General features: G+C 32.3%; 1 protein-coding gene across 5 annotated transcripts in view; it reads right to left on the minus strand.

The window, feature by feature from the left end:
• Positions 1 to 4,343: 4,343 nt before the first annotated feature.
• The window catches only part of LOC127707696 (histone acetyltransferase KAT6B-like), a 59,201-nt gene continuing 41,285 nt past the window's right edge, over positions 4,344 to 22,259 (minus strand). For all 5 annotated transcript variants that reach the window (XM_052212361.1, XM_052212364.1, XM_052212363.1 and 2 more), the window contains exons 17-20: positions 21,797 to 22,087; positions 17,993 to 18,071; positions 13,696 to 13,871; positions 4,344 to 9,201 (exon numbers count right to left, since the gene is read on the minus strand). In XM_052212361.1, coding sequence (XP_052068321.1) covers positions 6,844 to 9,201; positions 13,696 to 13,871; positions 17,993 to 18,071; positions 21,797 to 22,087 — 2,904 coding nt within the window. In that variant the 3' untranslated portion in view covers positions 4,344 to 6,843. The remainder of the gene's footprint in view (positions 9,202 to 13,695; positions 13,872 to 17,992; positions 18,072 to 21,796; positions 22,088 to 22,259) is intronic.

Below are 22,259 nucleotides of genomic sequence, written 5' to 3' on the forward strand. Positions count from 1 at the left end.
TTGTCCGAAAACTGGAAAATCCCCCTTTTTGTAATGAATAAAACCCCATAAATCGGAAACATATAGTCTGAAATTTATAAAAATAAAAAGGGAGCTCATGTCAATAGAAATAAACAATTCACCAAAGTTTCTTGCAAATTGGTGAAATTGTTATTGAGTTATTGTCTTAAAACTGGAAAATCCCCCCTTTTTTTAATGAATAAAAGCCCAAAACTCGGAAACGGTAAGTCCGAAATTTATAAAAAACGAAAGGGAGCTCACGTCAATAGATATGAACAATTCACAAAAGTTTCATGCAAATTGGTGAAATTTTTTTTGAGTTATTGTCCGAAAACTGGAAAATCCCCCCTTTTTTAATGAATAAAACCCCAAAACTCGAAAATAAATCCGAAATTAATAAAAAACAAAAGGGAGCTCACGTCAATAGATATAAACAATTCACCAAAGTTTCATGCATATTGGTTAAAGCGCTTGTGAATTAATGTCCGACATGTTGATGACAGACGGACAGACGGACGGACAGATGGTCAACGGTATACCATAATACGTCCCGTAAACGGGCGTATAAAAACTTATACACCTTACAACCATTCCATACACCAAATTTAGTGGACTACTAAATCTCTCAGAAATGGACCTAATCTAGTAACTTTAACCTTCATCACTGATCCATGAAATGAGATCGAGGTCAGATGAACCTTGTTTGATGGACATGTCGACCTTGCAAGGAACTCATATACCAAATATAGTTATATTATTTCTCATAATAGGTCAGAAATTCACATGACAAAAAAATGAACTTTTTTTTTCAAGCAGTCATGGTACCATATAAAGCTTTATACAAATAGTTTACACTGCCACTGCCTGATTGTATTCCCTATGTCTTGCATAATGCGACTTTTGTCTCAATTGAGGTATTGAAATATGGTCATCTGGACTTCTCCTGTACAAAAGTTGGCCCATTGTTAAAGAAGGATCTGTTTGGCTTTGCAGCAAGTTTGAATACACAGCCGTGTCTATTAAGACATGCATTCCAATATTTTTTAGGGAGTGTGTGCACTTTGCACATTGGAGAACCCTTGCAACAACTCTTTAAAGCGTTCAGTAGGTGGCCTGTTGCAGGGCAGAATTTCTGTCCCTATTCAACATACTTGCCTTTTTTCCCAGTGGCAGTCTAGATATTCTGCCCTTCATTCTAGTCCACCCACTTTGTAGAACCAACCTATTGTATTTATTGTTAAAATTGTTCTTATCCTGAATATTTATAATATATCTGCCACTGGACATTAGCAAACAACAATCAATCTCACATTTTCTTTGTTTGAAAGTTGAGAAAAACTGTTCATTTCTTCAAATAAATAAATGGAGAATGTGTAAAATATCAAGAAATTCTGAATGGTAGTTGCTGAGGAAAATGCAACAGTGAGAAATGTCTTTAAAGGTTCAACTGGTGTTTTTCTTCATAATGTAATACAGATGTGTGATACAGTTAAAGGTTCAACTGGTGTTTTTCTTCATAATGTAATATAGATGTGCGATACAGTCAAAGGTTCAACTGGTAATTTTCTTCATAGTGTAATCTAGATGTGTGATACAGTTAAAGGTTCAACTAGTGTTTTTCTTCATAATGTAATATAGATGTGTGATACAGTTAAAGGTTCAACTGGTGTTTTTCTTCATAATGTAATATAGATGTGCAATACAGTCAAAGGTTCAACTGGTAATTTTCTTCATAATGTAATATAGATGTGTGATACAGTTAAAGGTTCAACTGGTGTTTTTCTTCATAATGTAATATAGATGTGCGATACAGTCAAAGGTTCAACTGGTAATTTTCTTCATAATGTAATATAGATGTGTGATACAGTTAAAGGTTCAACTGGTGTTTTTCTTCATAATGTAATATAGATGTGCGATACAGTCAAAGGTTCAACAGGTAATTTTCTTCATAATGTAATATAGATGTGTGATACAGTTAAAGGTTCAACTGGTGTTTTTCTTCATAATGTAATATAGATGTGCGATACAGTTAAAGGTTCAACTGGTGTTTTTCTTCAGAGTGTAATATAGATGTGTGATACAGTTAAAGGTTCAACTGGTAATTTTCTTCATAGTGTAATCTAGATGTGTGATACAGTTAAAGGTTCAACTGGTGTTTTTCTTCATAATGTAATATAGATGTGTGATACAGTTAAAGGTTCAACTGGTGTTTTTCTTCAGAGTGTAATCTAGATGTGTGATACAGTTAAAGGTTCAACTGGTTATTTTCTTCATAATGTAATACAGATGTGTGATAAAGTTTAAAGGTTCAACTGGTGTTTTTCTTCATAATGTAATATAGATGTGCGATACAGTTAAAGGTTCAACTGGTGTTTTTCTTCATAATGTAATATAGATGTGCGATACAGTTAAAGGTTCAACTGGTGTTTTTCTTCATAATGTAATATAGATGTGTGATACAGTTAAAGGTTCAACTGGTGTTTTTCTTCATGATGTAATATAGATGTGTGATACAGTTAGAGGTTCAACTGGTAATTTTCTTCATAATGTAATATAGATGTGTGATACAGTTAAAGGTTCAACTGATGTTTTTCTTCATAATGTAATATAGATGTGCGATACAGTCAAAGGTTCAACTGGTAATTTTCTTCATAATGTAATATAGATGTGTGATACAGTTAAAGGTTCAACTGGTGTTTTTCTTCATAATGTAATATAGATGTGCGATACAGTTAAAGGTTCAACTGGTGTTTTTCTTCAGAGTGTAATATAGATGTGTGATACAGTTAAAGGTTCAACTGGTGTTATTCTTCATAATGTAATATAGATGTGTGATACAGTTAAAGGTTCAACTGGTGTTTTTCTTCATAATGTAATATAGATGTGTGATACAGTTAAAGGTTCAACTGGTGTTTTTCTTCAGAGTGTAATCTAGATGTGTGATACAGTTAAAGGTTCAACTGGTTATTTTCTTCATAATGTAATACAGATGTGTGATACAGTTAAAGGTTCAACTGGTGTTTTTCTTCATAATGTAATATAGATGTGTGATACAGTTAAAGGTTCAACTGGTGTTTTTCTTCAGAGTGTAATCTAGATGTGTGATACAGTTAAAGGTTCAACTGGTTATTTTCTTCATAATGTAATACAGATGTGTGATACAGTTAAAGGTTCAACTGGTGTTTTTCTTCATGATGTAATATAGATGTGTGATACAGTTAGAGGTTCAACTGTAATTTTCTTCATAATGTAATATAGATGTGTGATACAGTTAAAGGTTCAACTGGTGTTTTTCTTCATAATGTAATATAGATGTGCGATACAGTCAAAGGTTCAACTGGTAATTTTCTTCATAATGTAATATAGATGTGTGATACAGTTAAGGTTCAACTGGTGTTTTTCTTCATAATGTAATATAGATGTGCGATACAGTTAAAGGTTCAACTGGTGTTTTTCTTCAGAGTGTAATATAGATGTGTGATACAGTTAAAGGTTCAACTGGTAATTTTCTTCATAGTGTAATCTAGATGTGTGATACAGTTAAAGGTTCAACTGGTGTTTTTCTTCATAATGTAATATAGATGTGTGATACAGTTAAAGGTTCAACTGGTGTTTTTCTTCAGAGTGTAATACAGATGTGTGATACAGTTAAAGGTTCAACTGGTGTTTTTCTTCATAATGTAATATAGATGTGTGATACAGTTAAAGGTTCAACTGGTTATTTTCTTCATAATGTAATACAGATGTGTGATACAGTTAAAGGTTCAACTAGTGTTTTTCTTCATAATGTAATATAGATGTGTGATACAGTTAAAGGTTCAACTAGTGTTTTTCTTCAGAGTGTAATATAGATGTGTGATACAGTTAGAGGTTCAACTGGTAATTTTCTTCATAGTGTAATCTAGATGTGTGATACAGTTAAAGGTTCAACTGGTGTTTTTCTTCATGATGTAATATAAATGTGTGATACAGTTAGAGGTTCAACTGGTAATTTTCTTCATAATGTAATAAAGATGTGTGATACAGTTAAAGGTTCAACTGGTGTTTTTCTTCATAATGTAATATAGATGTGTGATAAAGTTAAAGGTTCAGCTGGTAATTTTCTTCATAATGTAATATAGATGTGTGATACAGTTAGAGGTTCAACTGGTAATTTTCTTCATAGTGTAATCTAGATGTGTGATACAGTTAAAGGTTCAACTGGTGTTTTTCTTCATGATGTAATATAAATGTGTGATACAGTTAGAGGTTCAACTGGTAATTTTCTTCATAATGTAATATAGATGTGTGATACAGTTTTCAGAGTACACTACACATTAAAAATAACTATCAATTAATCCAAATCTGAGGAGAAAAATCATAATTTATTTTTTTAAATGCACAGTCCACGTGATACTATTTACAATCTAACAAAAATATAACATGGTAACAGTTTTGTGACTAAACATCTCTCTCTCACACATACAAGTTAAATATCACATTGCATCACAACAGTCACTTGACACACTCCTCAATCCATGTACAACATAAGAGATAGCTAGAAATGAAGATTAAAAATTAATCCACATATAAAAGAATGTTTGTTGAACGTATTTTTTATCTGTAACACATCATTTAATATAATAAACTTTATTTACTGTAGAAATAAAAGAAAAACAACAGTATCGTAAAATGCCACAATAGAAGATGTCAATTGATAAGGCACATTTGTAAACCTGAAGTTACACCGGGAATATGCCTCCCATTAAATTAAGTGTTAGACCAGAGAAAAGATGAAAATATAACATCTTCTATTTCTTTTTTTATACTTTTAAGGGAGTGTAGTAACTATTTGAAGGGAGATAATAACTTGCATATTATTTTAGGCTACCAGTATATTTTCCTAAAAGTGTGGCATGGGAAAATTATTTGTAACAATGACAAAACAAGTCTTCAGACAGACAATGTTGTACAAATAATTTTCATTTTATCAGGTAACTCCTTCTGTCATACTTTTCAGAGGTTCAAAATAGTTAATGACACTTTCTCAATTAATTTCACAAAACTTCCAATTGTGAGGTATTTTATATTTGAATTTGTGTAGACTGGAGAGCCAAATTCATGTGGTGTCAGACTTTCATGTCTATAGAATATTTCCATTCATTTGAGTATTCCAATTTGGGATTTAAATGAATAAAAAAAAAAACGAAACTTGTGCCCAACAAATGTAAGTACTTCACAATTATCTCTTCCAAGGACTGAAGCTAAACAATAATCTAGTGTCTCCAAGGACTGACGCTAAACAATCATCTAGTGTCTCGCAAGAAATAACACTTCCAACTTAATCTCCTCACGACTGGAACAAACCAATCATTTCACAAATGACAACAAAAGAAACTATTATAATAAAATAGTCAGAGGTATTTTTGTTTATTTCAAATATATCAGCTGATCTATAAACATAAATACTGAAATAATAGGCTTTCAGATGAGACCTTGGACATCTTTTGTTATATTGAACTTATAGTACTATGTTTGTCAATGGTATGTGTTTCATAATCTGACCATCTGCAAAACATGAGTGTACTTTTATCTCTTCAAACACATCTTATACCTTTTCAGATTTTTTAAATATTTCAAAATGTTGTCTAGTCTCATCAGTAATACAGTGATAACCATAATAATTTTTTAATGCAAAGACCCCCTCATAGATTGTTGTATCCATTTTTACTATCTTTTACCAATTAAAAAAAAATAATACATCTCTGAATGAGAAATTCATATCATGCTAAAAAATATGGTGCTTGGACAACTTGACAATTTCGGTTATTGCTGTAACATGTAAGCATAACACACACCTAGAAGGGCATATGCATGATTTTCTTCAATCTTATTTTTAAGTAATATGAAGTTGTTTATTAAATCTGTAGGTTGTTTACAAAGTCTATCTCCCTAGGGTAGAAATGAGAAGTTATGTTTAAATCAAAATAGCCAATAACCACAAACAAAGATGGCACCATCACTTACTTTAATATGAAATCTCAAAGAAAAATAGTTAAACAGGAGGAGATACAGTGTAACATCCATTTTAATTTTCTTCTGGCTATAAATTTTGTGTGTTAAAAAAATAATAATAATAATAGTACAAAAAATCTGATGACGAAAAAACCTTAGTTTTAAATGCCACACATCAACCAACCCACTTCTTTGCTTAATTCTTACTGGAAGCCCCCGATACAGAGGGGAGTGTCAAAAATATATGCACTTTGTTATTAACAAAGCAGTTTATGAAGCATTAATAACAAAAGTAATTATTATATGAAAATCCTTAAAAATCTTTAATAAAGCTGTCTTATAAATATCGATATGGACAAAAACCATACTTTTCATGCAGTTTGTATTAATTACATCTAAAGTCATATCTGTTTTAACTTAAATGCAGAGTGATTTTAGTGACTTGAACTAATCCATTTCTTAAGTACTGATAAAAATTAAAATTAAAAATTCATAAATGTATGAAAGTATATCAGATGCAAAGGCTTTCAAAATGTGTATTAGTAGAATGTCAGATAAGAAATAAAGAATAACACATACTAATACTGTTCTTTGCCAAATTCCCATCTAGGGAAAATTTTGTTCTTTCACATAAAAAAAGACACAAATATAATATACAACTTAATAAATAAATATAACTTGCATACAACTTGTACCTTCTCTCACACAGATCACATTATAACCTGACCTGAACAAGTTGTGATTATCTATGTACAATGAATGCATAACTTGAAACACATCACCGTGGTCCTCGAAATTTAACAAATTATACACAAATATTAAAAATCAAATAATTTAAGTTGTACAACATTACCGCCTCATCATCCCATTCATATTGTTCAGAGATGGGGGTAGGCTACCATTAATGTAACTGTATGCGTACATATTGTTCGACTGAGAAGGTTGCATGTGTTGAGGAAAATGTTGTTGTGCTGGGTTCATATTCATGTTCATGTTCATATTCATATTTAACATTTGCATTGGTAACTGAGGAGTCTGACCCAACTGATTAAGTGGAAACCCATGATTTATATACCCTGGGTTTATCATTGGCTGCCTCATACGATAACTGTCCAATAAATTATTATAACCCGTGATCATATTAGATCCTGGACGAATTGTCACATTAGGTGTAAATGTCATATTAGGATTAACTGTCACATTTGGACTCTTCCGCACAGAAGATGAACGCTGCCTTTGTGTTGGTTGTTGTTGATATTGTTTATATGGTCCAACAAGCCCTGATGAATTTTGCTGGTTTGGAACGGGAGGTGTAGTCATGCCTCGCATCATAGGAGGTGGAGTCATGTTATGAGTAGGAGGTGGTGTAAGATTTGGGGGAGGAGTCATGGTATTGTTTGGCATGAGATCTGGAATTCCATTTGTTAATTGCTGCAGTTTTGCTAGATCACAACTAATGTTCTGAGGTGGATATGGTCCAGGGCCACTGTTCTGTCTACTGACAGATGGTGGCTGTTGAACACGACACTGTGAATTACTATGTGAAAGTCTGTGTGTTGAATTTTGTTGCTGCTGCTGCTGCTGCTGCTGAAGGGCATAAGTACTAACAGGAGGAGGACAAAAGTTCTGTACAATGTTTGCACCACTAGGTACAGGAGATATGAATGAACCACAACTACTAACTGGATATGATGAAGATACCATGTCCATGTAACGTCCACTATTGTGATTATTTATACATGCATTACTATATGTTCTGTGTGATTGAGCTTCAGCACAGTCCATAAAACTAAGAATAGATGGTGGTGCATTTTCTGCAGAATTGTTAGAATTTGGCATTTCATTACTACCTATGGAAGCAGGGGATTCCAATGCTTGAAGTTGTGAAACGTCCATTTCATTTCCAAATCCTGTGCTTCCTATGTTTGTATTGGTCATTTGACCCATAGATGAATTCTGCGGAAATACTTGAGAAGGAAAATTACTGCAACTATTTTGATTCTGAGGTGGTCGTGTTTTAAACTTTTCCTGCTGTTGTGGCAAGGAATCACTTTGTAAATTGCTAGTCGAACTATTACTTAATTGGTCAAAGTTACTAGGAAGGTCCTCAGCAAATGTTTCATGGAAAGATTTAGCACTGCCGGGTTGTTTTTGAACAACAGGTGAATGTTTCATTGGTGACGGTTGCATTGGTGATTGCTGAATAGGTGAATGTTGTATGGGGGATGGCTGTAAAGGTGAATGCTGGATAGGTGATTGTTGAACGGGAGATTGCTGTACAGATGATGCCTGAATTGGTGATTGATGAACAGGGGATTGCTGTACTGGTGACATCTGAATAGGTGATTGCTGCACCACTACTGGCTGTGGTGGTGGCGATAGTAGTGATGTAACAGGTGCCGGAGCACCAGGAGGAGAGTCATTAAAGTCATCATGATAATTATCATCACTTGGAATGTCATCATCAGATGTACTATCTTCCTCTTCATCATTCTGTAACTTAGACTTATCATTGTTATCACTTTCTTTCATACTGTCACTTTTAGAAGGTGATGTTTTAGTTGGCGAGTCTGTATTTGACACAGATTTTATATTCGGAGACAGATTTTCCTGTGAAGGAGGTGGTGTTGGCACTTGAGGCGTTAATGGTGCTGGGACATCACTGTTTGTATCAGATATGCAATCTGTGACACATGGTTGTGAGGCTGGACTTGGACCAGATACAGATAACTCTGGTGTTAAATGTTGACGTTCCTGTTCACAACTATCTGGACTATTGCTTTTCCCCTCCTCACTATCCCCCTGTTCAGCCACTTGTAATGCCTGCACAGCATCCTCAGCCTCACGACTTACATTAGCACTGTCACATTCCCCAATATCACTACCTTTGTCCTCCTCTACTATGTCTTCACATTTAGAAGAATCTTTACTTTCTTCCATTTCTAATTCAACATTTTTAGTAGCAGCCTCAGTTTCACTGATTTTGTCAGTTAATAATTTAGCACTATTATTAAAATTATTTACACAGAGATCCTCCTCACTTTTCACATCTTTCTCTTTTGTTTCTGCCATAGAATCAAAGTTTTCACTTCTTTTTGTTTCAATGGACTCGTTATCGGAATCATCATTGAACTCTTTCTTCGGTTTATCACATTTATCTTCCTTTACTTTTGCTACACTTGCCTCCATGAAATCCTTGCGTTGAGTCTGTTAAAATAAATTTACAAACTTGTCAAGACTTACATAGATACACTTTACAAAACACTAACAAATGATTTAACGTACAGAATGTGTCCTCTTCATCAACTGATTTCTAGGCAGTTAAAAGATGCTTGGTGCATAAATATGAGATGAAATACTTATCGCCACACTACAGACCATATATAATATAAAAAGTGCCTTAAAAATTCAATTATTAACAAGTACTTAAGATTTATCTTTCTAAATTAATGAAAATACTTCGCAATTATTTTTAATGGCCAATTGCTAGTAACACAAATGAATAAAATGCTCCGCAGGGCGCAGCTTGATACGACCGCAGAGGTCGAACCCTGAACAGTTGGGGCAAGTATGGACACAACATTCAAGCTTGATACAGCTCTGAATTTGGATTGTGATTAAATATTTGACACAGCATAGGTTTCTGACACAGAATGAATGTGGTCTAAGAACTTAAAAATTTTAAATTGGACATTCACCTATTATGGTCCAATATCCAAAATCTAAATACATGGTTAGATTCAGCATATCAAAGAACCCCAAGAATTCAATTTTTGATGAAATCAAACAAAGTTTAATTTTGGACCCTTTTGATCTCAATGTGGACAAAAATGATAACAGGGCCCAAAAATCAAAAATCTAAATACATGGTTAGATTCAGCATATCAAAGAACCCCATATATTCAATTTTTGTTGAAATCAAACAAAGTTTAATTTTGGACCCCGATTTGGACCAACTTGAAAACTGGGCCCATAATCAAAAATCTAAATACATGTTTAGATTCAGCATATCAAAGAACCCTAAAAATTCAATTTTTGTTAAAATCAAACTAAGTTTAATTTTGGACCCTTTGGACCTTTATGAAGACCAATTTGAAAACAGAACCAAAAATTAAGAATCTAAATACACGGTTAGATTCGGCATATCAAAGAACCCCAATAATTCAATTTTTGATGAAATCAAACAAAGTTAAATTTTGGACCCTTTGGACTTCAATGTGGACCAATTTAAAAACGGGGCCCAAAATCCAAAAACTTAATACACGGTTAGATTCAGCATATTACAGAACCCCATATATTCAATTTTTGTTGAAATCAAACAAAGTTTAATTTTGGACCCCGATTTGGACCAACTTGAAAACTGGGCCCATAATCAAAAATCTAAATACATGGTTAGATTCAGCATATCAAAGAACCCCATATATTCAATTTTTGTTGAAATCAAACAAAGTTTAATTTTGGACCCCGATTTGGACCAACTTGAAAACTGGGCCCATAATCAAAAATCTAAATACATGGTTAGATTCAGCATATCAAAGAACCCCATATATTCAATTTTTGATGAAATCAAACAAAGTTTAATTTTGGACCCTTTTGATCTCAATGTGGACAAAGTTGATAACGGGGCCCAACAATCAAAAATCTAAATACATGGTTAGATTCAGCATATCAAAGAACCCCATATATTCAATTTTTGTTGAAATCAAACAAAGTTTAATTTTGGACCCCGATTTGGACCAACTTGAAAACTGGGCCCATAATCAAAAATCTAAATACATGGTTAGATTCAGCATATCAAAGAACCCCATATATTCAATTTTTGTTGAAATCAAACAAAGTTTAATTTTGGACCCCGATTTGGACCAACTCGAAAACTGGGCCCATAATCAAAAATCTAAATACATGGTTAGATTCAGCATATCAAAGAACCCCATATATTCAATTTTTGTTGAAATCAAACTAAGTTTAATTTTGGACCCTTTGGACCTTTATGTAGACCAATTTGAAAACAGAACCAAAAATTAAGAATCTAAATACACGGTTAGATTCGGCATATCAAAGAACCCCAATAATTCAATTTTTGATGAAATCAAACAAAGTAAAATTTTGGACCCTTTGGACCTCAATGTGGACCAATTTAAAAACGGGGCCCAAAATCCAAAAACTTAATACACGGTTAGATTCAGCATATTAAAGAACCCCAAGAATTCAAGAATAAAACCCTATTGAAATTGATCAAGAAATAAGCAATTTATAGGAAGTATCTTCTTTTGCACAATACTGTGCAATTGATTATTTCTTGCTATTGCGCAATACTGTACAATTGACAATTTCTTGCTATTGCGCAATATTGTGCTATTGGATATTTCTTGCTATTGCGCAATACTGTGCAATTGAAGATTTCTTGCTATTGCGCAATACTGTGCAATTGAAGATTTCTTGCTATTGTGCAATACTGTGCAATTGAAAATTTCTTGCTATTGCACAATACTTATAATATAATAATTTACACATCCTGTTTGGTGTGTATCTCCTACCATATCATTATTATTTGCTTTTAAATATAAATCAGAAATAACCAACTTAAAATGGAAAATTTTAAAAGAAAAAAAAAAAGGAAAAAAAGAAAAAAAGAAATCCCCCCCCAAAATTTTTTGAACCCCCTTATGATTCATCACCCCAAACTCAATCTCAGCCTTCCCTTTGTGGTATGGTACCTTGCAGTACAATTTCAGAGAGATCCATACACTTGAACACAAGTTATTGTCTGGAAACTAGAAAAATGCTTATTTTTGGCCCCTTTTTGGCCCCCAATTCCTAAACGTTTCGGGCAATTACCCCCAAACTCAATTCCAGCTTTCCCTTTGTGATATGGAACCTTGTAGTACAATTTCAGAAATATCCAAGCACTTACACACAAGTTATTGTCATGAAACTAGAAAAATGCTTGTTTTTTGCCCCTTTTTTGGCCCCTAATTCCTAAAATTTTGAGGCAATTACCCCCAAAATCAATTACAGCCTTCCCTTTGTGATATGGAACCTTGTGGTACAATGTCAGAGAGATCCATACACATACACACAAGTTATTGTCTGGAAGTTACAAAAATGCTTATTTTTGGCCCCTTTTTGGCCCCTAATTCCTTAACTGTTGGTACCATAACCCCCAAAATCAATCCCAACCTTCCTTTCATGGTATTGAACCTTATGGTAAAATTTCATGGAGATCCATTCACTTAAACTAAAGTTAGAGTGTGAAAACCAATGTGTCTTCGGACGACGCCAGACGACGCCGGACGACGACGACGACGACGACGACGACAACGACGACGACGACGACGCCAACGTCATACCAATATACGACCAAAAAATTTTCAATTTTTGCGGTCGTATAAAAACTCATAAATTCTTGTCTGGTTTACTGTCAGATTGACTCTATTACTGTAGTTTTCAAGAAGAAAGACATTAAGTGTTCAGCCTAAGATAATTTTTCAGTGTGCTTGTCAGTACTGTTGTGTATTTTTTTTTTGCATTTTCAACCCTCTATTTATTAGACCACTTTCTTTTTTTAAAGAACAATCTGTATATACTTTGCATTTTTACAACTGAATTGTGTGTTATATTTTTTTCTTACACGCTGATTTAACAACTAAGATGAAAATCCATGCATGGTTTAAATACAACATGAATGAATATAAATATTGCACCAGTAACTCGTTTTCTTTTTACATCCAAGTTGCTTATAAATATGTGGTTAAAAAATTACAACCGACAGAACATCATCAGCTGTTTATGTAGAAATGTTAAAATAAATTATATATATCAAATATTATGGTCTACTATAGCACATCACATTTTTTTTTCATGAAACAACTTGGAAGTTACTTAAGTCAAATAAAAACTCAACATTGTGTATATGTTGGTGTTTTTTTTCTATTTCATATTTTTTCATGGATATTTAGATAAAAATAAAAATGCCCAATCAGTAATCATTGGTTTAAAATATATCTACATAAAACCATAATTTGTTTGAACCATACACAATGAATAAGAAATTAAACTGAACTAAAATTACCTTTTTTTATTTTTGGTGAAACAGTAAAATTATCCTAAATAGATATGCTATATGTTATAATCTCAAAAACTATGAAATCTCCATCAGCTTAACAATTATTTTATCAAAAGTAAAATTATCAGACACTCTTACACAACTCATTAATTTACTTCAAATGTTACTAATCAGACTTTGCAAATTGTATAATCGAAAGGAAGTTGATCTGAACTGTTCAATTATACATGAGATAGACATGGCAATTCCAACTCGGTCAAAGAATAATAATATCATCACTTTGTAGACAGTTGATTATATTACTTGTAACACCCTAATTTCACTTTACCGTTTTGTTATTTTAATACTGCAATTAATGTCTAATTTTCAAAATTTAGTTATGTAAGATTATCTTCATGTAGTTTTCAAAATAAGAATAATATTGTTTGTCTTAGCAAATCATATAACAACAAAACATTATGGAAAAAGCAAGAACAAAGTGTACCAAAAATACTTTCTGCAACTGGAACAACAACTGCTATGTTTTAAGGTATGTTAAACAGTATCCAACAAAAACTTAAATTCATCTAACTATGAATTTTGAAAATAACATGAGGTTAATAGAAATAAAACTACTTATAAAAGTTTATACTAACCTTAGGTCTACCTTTAGGTCCAGTTTTCCTTGCAAAAGGAGAACCTCTTGGTACCCCTTTTGGCCAACCTCGTTTTCTCTTTGTTGGTTCATCAGTGGACTGTTGACTAGAACTTTTACTCTCAACAAAATTTTCAAGATTTTCTTTATCATCTATTTTTTCTTCATTGTCAGATTCTGAAAATAAGAAGAAACTGTTCATTTAAAATGCTGTCTTTAAATCTTAATAGTTAATTCTTAAATATTGCAATTATTATAGCTTAAGTAATCCAAAAATTTAAATATCAACAAATTTTGAACAAGTGACTGAACAACAATTTTATTCACAAAAGCTCATAAATAATTTACATCATTGATTATGGATTAGTGTTTAACAACAAGTGGCAATTATTACATGCATATCAAGACGCAACCATCTTAATATATGACTATGAAGTCTGCTTTGTAATAGACCAGGGCTTCCAAAACCAGTGTATTGTTTTGACTTGTTCAATAAATTATATTCTCGACTTGTTGTGCCGAGCCTGAACAGAACAAGTAACGTGGTAATGCCATTTTATCATAATTCAGAAAAAAATTGAAGTTTATGCTATTTTTTTTTTAATCTGACTTTTTGCCTTAAACAACCACACATTTTGGGTCATTAAAGTGAAATGATGAATAAGTATTGTCAAAACAAACCCTACTTTAATACCCCCTCATTACAATCACGGTTTATTAGTTGTCTGACAGCTGAAATTAACCTGTTGAGGTGACAGGTAACTATTTTGTACCGGACAATATTCAGAAGTCTATCTAAAGTAATTTTCTTAAATATCAGAGGTTTGCATCTAATTAATTCAGTCAAATAGATATACTGTAAATTCAGAAATTATTGCGTGCATTTAGTATTGCGATTTTGTCATTTAAGACTAAAATGCAATTTTAATTTTTGCGATATTGAGGAAAATCCTGTTTAATTCATATAAAAAATTTCAAAATGCGAGTTTAAATTATTGCGATTATAATCCTGTCGCATTTTTCGCAATAATAAAAATATTGCAATAATTTCTGAATTTACAGTAGATTATCAGAAATAACTGATGAAAAATTAAAAAGGGAAGTAATAGAGGTTTTAAGCTAAAATTCATCAGTACCATGATGTTAGAACTAGTAGAACATGTGTGTGCATGTGTGCAGGTGTAAGATTTAATTATGCATCTGAATTCTTCAATAAAATGCTCCGCAGGGCGCAGCTTGATACGACCGCAGAGGTCGAACCCTGAACAGTTGGGGGAAGTATGGACACAACATTCAAGCTTGATACAGCTTTGGATTTGGATTGTGATTAAATATTTGACACAGCATAGGTTTCTAACACAGATTGAATGTGGTCTAAGAACTTAAAAATTTTAAATTGGACATTCACCTATTATGGTCCAATATCAAAAATCTAAATACATGGTTAGATTCAGCATATCAAAGAACCCCAAGAATTCAATTTTTGATGAAATCAAACAAAGTTTAATTTTGGACCCTTTTGACCTCAATGTGGACAAAGTTGATAACGGGGCCCAAAAATCAAAAATCTAAATACATGGTTAGATTCAGCATATCAAAGAACCCCATATATTCAATTTTTGTTGAAATCAAACAAAGTTTAATTTTGGACCCCGATTTGGACCAACTTGAAAACTGGGCCTATAATCAAAAATCTAAATACATGTTTAGATTCAGCATATCAAAGAACCCTAAGAATTCAATTTTTGTTAAAATCAAACTAAGTTTAATTTTGGACCCTTTGGACCTTAATGTAGACCAATTTGAAAACGGAACCAAAAATTAAGAATCTAAATACACGGTTAGATTCGGCATATCAAAGAACCCCAATAATTCAATTTTTGATGAAATCAAACAAAGTTTAATTTTGGACCCTTTTGACCTCAATGTGGACAAAGTTGATAACGGGGCCCAAAAATCAAAAATCTAAATACATGGTTAGATTCAGCATATCAAAGAACCCCATATATTCAATTTTTGTTGAAATCAAACAAAGTTTAATTTTGGACCCCGATTTGGACCAACTTGAAAACTGGGCCCATAATCAAAAATCTAAATACATGTTTAGATTCAGCATATCAAAGAACCCTAAGAATTCAATTTTTGTTAAAATCAAACTAAGTTTAATTTTGGACCCTTTGGACCTTAATGTAGACCAATTTGAAAACGGAACCAAAATTTAAGAATCTAAATACACAGTTAGATTCGGCATATCAAAGAACCCCAATAATTCAATTTTTGATGAAATCAAACAAAGTTTAATTTTGGACCCTTTGGACCTCAATGTGGACCAATTTAAAAACGGGGCCCAAAATCCAAAAACTAAATACACGGTTAGATTCAGCATATTAAAGAACCCCATGAAATCAAGAATAAAACCCCATTGAAATTGGTCAAGAAATAAGCAATTTATAGGAAGTATCTTCTTTTGCACAATCCTGTGCTATTAAATATTTCTTGCTATTGCGCAATACTGTACAATTGACAATTTCTTGCTATTGCGCAATATTGTGCTATTGGATATTTCTTGCTATTGCGCAATACTGTGCAATTGAAGATTTCTTGCTATTGCGCAATACTGTGCAATTGAAGATTTCTTGCTATTGTGCAATACTGTGCAATTGAAAATTTCTTGCTATTGCACAATACTTATTATATAATAATTTACACATCCTGTTTGGTGTGTATCTCCTACCATATCATTATTATTTGATTTTAAATATAAATCAGAAATAACCAACTTAAAATGGAAAATTTTAAAAGAAACAAAAAAGGAAAAAAAGAAAAAAAAGGAAAAAAAAATAAATCCCCCCCCAAAATTTTTTGAACCCCCATTATGATTCATCACCCCCAAACTCAATCCCAGCCTTCCCTTTGTGGTATGGTACCTTGCAGTACAATTTCAGAGAGATCCATACACTTGAACACAAGTTATTGTCTGGAAACTAGAAAAATGCTTGTTTTTTGCCCCTTTTTTGGCCCCTAATTCCTAAAATTTGGAGGCAATTACCCCCAAAATCAATCCCAGCATTCCTTTAGTGATATGGAACCTTGTGGTACAATGTCAGAGAGATCCATACACTAACACACAAGTTATGTCTGGAAGTTACAAAAATGCTTATTTTTGGCCCCTTTTTGGCCCCTCATTCCTTTACTGTTATTACCATAACCCCCAAAATCAATCCCAACCTTCCTTTTGTGGTATTGAACCTTGTGGTAAAATTTCATAAAGATCCATTCACTTAAACTAAAGTTAGAGTGCGAAAACCAATGTGTCTTCGGACGACGCCGGACGACGACGCCGACGCCGGACAACGACGACGCCAACGTCATACCAATATACGACCACAAAAATTTTTTTGCGGTCGTATAAAAATGCAAAAATTATCATTGATACCTTTAACTAATGTTCCTTTTGAGTATTTCCTTGAAGAAATAATGTAGAAAGAGCCTCTAAACTTAATTATGCTTTGTTAACATACACAGATTTTACATATCCGTCTTACCAATGTCAAATCAACATCCATTAGTAGGAAAATGTGCTTTTTAAAAATGAAAGTAAAGATTTTGACAGCGTAATTTTGCACTAATACAGAGTCTAAGGCAGATATTAGTATGCTGATGTTGCACACTTCAAATGATGCATTGTCGATTTAACAGTTTACATCAGAACATCGAATTTATATCAAGTGAAGTTTAATATCCTTTTCATGTCAATCATTGTTTATATGATACCCAAATGATTACCATGATTGCCTTTTGTTAATAAGTCTTAAGGGATTAAAATCGGGATGACATCAATTTGCAGTGAGTATGCCTTAAAAAACTATAGATTTTGTCTATTGATTAATTCCTTGTCAAAACATATTACCAAAGAATTCCTTCTTCAAAATATAAAATTTTGTGGGTAAAATATCTTCATCTGGCAAGTCTTTATGGACAGACTGGAACACCTTAATCATAAAAGGATGCCAACATGATCCAAGTTTGAACATTAAAACGGCATAATTCCTGCAAGCATATTCCTATGTACCCCTAAAATTTCAGTTTATAGTGTGTGTCAGGAAAGATGATTTAGTTGATCTTATCATTGATCTGTATGTCACGTAAGGACTTAGGGCAAGCATCAAGTACCTGACTCTGTTCTCAACTCACCTGGAGAGAAATATATTCCAAACATTTCACATAATTCAGATCCCGCTATGAATTGTATATTACTAATAGTAGAGATATAAAAACTTAACCAATAATATGAATACCTTCATCATCTTGTCTCATCTTTTTAACATCTATTTCATCTTCTTCTGATTCTACTTTCCTTTTTCTAGGTCGACCAGGCTAATAATGTAACATAATACACAATATAATAATTACATCTAGTTATAAATTCTTTAAAGTTCAAATTTTGTAAATAGAACAATAATGGGGGAGCAAGGAAATTATATTGAGATGACAGAGAAACATGAAAAAAGAGACATTCTTACTAAACTTCTTACCATCCAAAGACTTGGGTTCTGATCACAGTGCATGCATAAATTGGGGCTGTTTATATTTTATGAATAATACAAATATGTGGATGAAATCATGGTAGCAAGAAGAAAGTTAATAACATAGCCATTTTTTTTAGTATTTGTATTTACCTATATCTTGATGGCTATGTTATGGATGTATCTTTTTTTTCCCACTTTTAAAATGAACATATATAGTCAGTTTGACTTCTATAAATCTTCAGAAAATAATTCTTAAAAATTCATTTTTGCAAATAAACATTTTTTTCTTGATGTATGTCAGACTACACGAATGAATTTTATTTTTACAGGACATTCGGTCTGGTAAACAACCTAGCTTTACCAGACCGAATGAAGTTTTACCAGACCATTTTTTTTTACATCTAACAGTCAGGGATATAACTCTATAGGGTTATTACAGAAAATAACTTGCATGTGTTATTACAGATACTTTTATGAGTTGTCTACTCTTTAATCCTTAAATTTACTAAAACTGTAATAACATATGTTTGTTATTTGTAAAATAAATCATAAATATTTTTATTTTTGGTGGGCTCTAGGGAACTCTTGAAACTTTGCGCAGAAACTAAATGCATAGCCTTGTTAACTAACTATTAATTTAGATTAATACATTTTTCATAAACCATGGTAAATCAATGAGACAAGGCTTTTAAGTGATTAACTTAGCTGTAATAACAAGGCTTAGTTATTAAAGGCATGTAACTTATTAAATAAGACACTTGGGAATTACTGGGAAGATTGCGCAGAACCTCATTACATGCTCTGATCATTACTTCTTACAATAAATTGAAATACATTGTAATTGAGCATGATCTATGCCTGAGCAAAGGCTTTAAAGTGATGTAGAGAAGCTGTAATAACACCCTTTAGTTATTACAGGCATATTTGTTCTGTAATAACATAGGTGTGATATGCATGATTGGCAAACTATGAACTGTTATATCTTTCTATAGTTTAGTATACATAAAGACAGTAGCAATATCAATAGAACTTGTATACATTTTAACAAAACAAATGATGTACATTGTCCCTTTGAAACATGTATCATACATATGGTATCACAGTTCTTTGATTTTTTTGTCCACAATAACAAGCGTATGTTATTTTTCTCTAATAACCCTATAGAGTTATATCCTTGACTGTCTAATTGTATATTATCCGACAAAATACAAAAAAAATAGAAGAATATAAGCAAGCTTTTCATGCTTAAAGCATGATGACAGTATTAACAAAATGGAGAGCCTCTAAAAAGTTTCACCAATAAGTATTTACAGAATACATTTAATATTTACTTTTTTCTTGAAAAAACACAGCTTATGACTTTCAAAATATGAAAATAAAATTAGATAAAATATAACCATAAAGACCTTAACTGATGAAAAGGGGAACTTTTTAATAAAATTTCTAAACTGAATTTTGCATAAAACTACTTTGTAGTTTTTAAAAATGTTATACTAGTAATGTCCAGTGGAAAATATTACTAAGGTTACTCATAGAAATTGAACAATGAAAAATACAAAATCATGTATAAGTTCAGTAATCACATGACATAAAACTTAAATGAAGTCCAAGTTTGTTTCCTGGTCAGCGTTATTTAAATGAGAAAAGTCACATGGTATAATGAAACAGGTTTAAAGCACATGTCTGATGTTTTTGTTTTGAATGGAAGGCTGTTACACTATTCATACTTACTCCATTAAGTATTTTATATAAAAATAAATGTGGATAGTGTCCACATGTGGACACAGATGATGCCCCCGCTTGCATATCATATAGTTATAAAGGGACATAACTGAAGAACAGTAAAAGTGATGCTACCCAAATTTGAACTTGATCTGAGTTTTGTGTGTAAGTCTCATAACATTTGGTTGAGGCTAACTTAAGTAGAGAACAGAAACTAAAAATTCAGTAATTTTTCTATTTATAAAGGGGCATAACTCAATAATGGTTAAAGTGACTACCCAAATTCAACTTGATCTGTGTTTTATCAGTGGAAGTCAAAATTAAACATTGCATTGTATAAAGCATTGATTGTAGTTGATTCAACTATAATCATCGACAAAGGAAGATAACTCCAATTTTAAAAATAACTTGATATTTAGAAGAAAATAAAAATTTTGCAATTTTTTCCATTTATAAAGGGGCATAACTCTAGAACGGTTAAAGTGACGCCACCAAAATTCAAACTTGATCTGTGTTTTGTGGTAATAAGCAATGTGTATAAGTTTCATAACATTTGGTTGAGGCAAACTTAAGTTAGAGAACAGAAACTAAAAATTTTGCAATTTTTCCATTTATAAAGGGGCATCACTCTAGAACGGTTAAAGTGACGCCACCAAAATTCAAACTTGATCTGTGTTTTGTGGTAATAAGCCTTGTGTATAAGTTTCATAACATTTGGTTGAGGCAAACTTAAGTTAGAGGACGGAAACTAAAAATTTTGCAATTTTTCCATTTATAAAGGGGCATCACTCTAGAACGGTTAAAGTGACGCCACCAAAATTCAAACTTGATCTGTGTTTTGTGGTAATAAGCCTTGTGTATAAGTTTCATAACATTTGGTTGAGGCAAACTTAATTTAGAGAACGGAAACTAAAAATTTTGCAATTTTTCCATTTATAAAGGGGCATCACTCTAGAACGGTTAAAGTGACGCCACCAAAATTCAAACTTGATCTGTGTTTTGTGGTAATAAGCCTTGTGTATAAGTTTCATAACATTTGGTTGTGGCAAACTTAATTTAGAGAACGGAAACTAAAAATTTTGCAATTTTTCCATTTATAAAGGGGCATAACTCTAGAACGGTTAAAGTGACGCCACCAAAATTCAAACTTGATCTGTGTTTTGTGGTAATAAGCATTGTGTATAAGTTTCATAACATTTGGTTGAGGCAAACTCAAGTTAGAGAACGGAAACCAATTTTGGGACGTACGGACGGACGTACGTACGTACAGACGGACAAGGGTAAAACTTGATGCCCCCACCGCTACGGCGGGGGCATAAAAAATAGGAGTAACATAAAGACCTAATGGGTAAATTTTTTGATTATTGGCCTAAAATTATGATATTCATAGTCAGAGTTCGTATATATCATACATTAACATACATCAAGAAAAAAAATGTTTATTTGTAAAAATGAATTTTTAAGAATTATTTTCTGAAGATTTATAGAAGTCAAACGGACTATACAAATTGTAATTGTGAAAAAAATCTCTGAAAGAAACTAAATTGTTGATCTTCATTGGTTTTTTTCCTTTAACCTTTTTGTTCTTAAAATTGTTATGACACACAAAACAAACTCACTGTCAGAGTTATTTACTAAAAAAATTATCTGATATTAAATGTTAGTCAATAGGAGGTAAATTAAGTTTAAGTGAAAATAGAAAAAGGTTTAAAAAAAAAATGGATAGACAGTACTGTCTTATAACATATATCTTCTTCCTTCTATTCTCCTTAAAAATATCTTATCATTATTCAATACTAACATATTCTATGCAAATAAGTTTTACATACAACTAAACAGTATTACACTTACCCTTCTTTTTGGTGGAGGACCAAGTTTTATGACTGGTGGATTTATCTTTATGTCATTATGGTCACTCTCTTCTTCACTACTAGATGAAGATGATAGTTCCATGTCTTCTTCTTTGGGAGGTATTTTAACTGGACTTTTCTCCTCCATGGGAGATTTCAAATCTAGTCGTCTTGGACTAAGTGACGTTGAGAGTGACCTTTCCAACTTATGTGGTGATACAGTAGGACTGACAGTCTCTATCCATTCTCTATCCTCAGCTATACTGTCCACCATATCACTCATTTCAGATAACTGTAATATAGTAAAGTATTTGTTCATATTACTAATTGGAATTATATTAATTAATTCATGTGCACAAATATTGATACAGAGTTATAGTTTTTCTTGTTTACATGGTTTCTTTTATGCAAGATAACTTATAGAAAACCTGTATATCTTAATATGGCAGATCTAACTTAGAATG

The sequence above is a fragment of the Mytilus californianus genome, unplaced genomic scaffold (genome assembly GCF_021869535.1).
Source record: "Mytilus californianus isolate M0D057914Y unplaced genomic scaffold, xbMytCali1.0.p SCAF_7, whole genome shotgun sequence".
Lineage (NCBI taxonomy): Eukaryota > Metazoa > Mollusca > Bivalvia > Mytilida > Mytilidae > Mytilus > Mytilus californianus.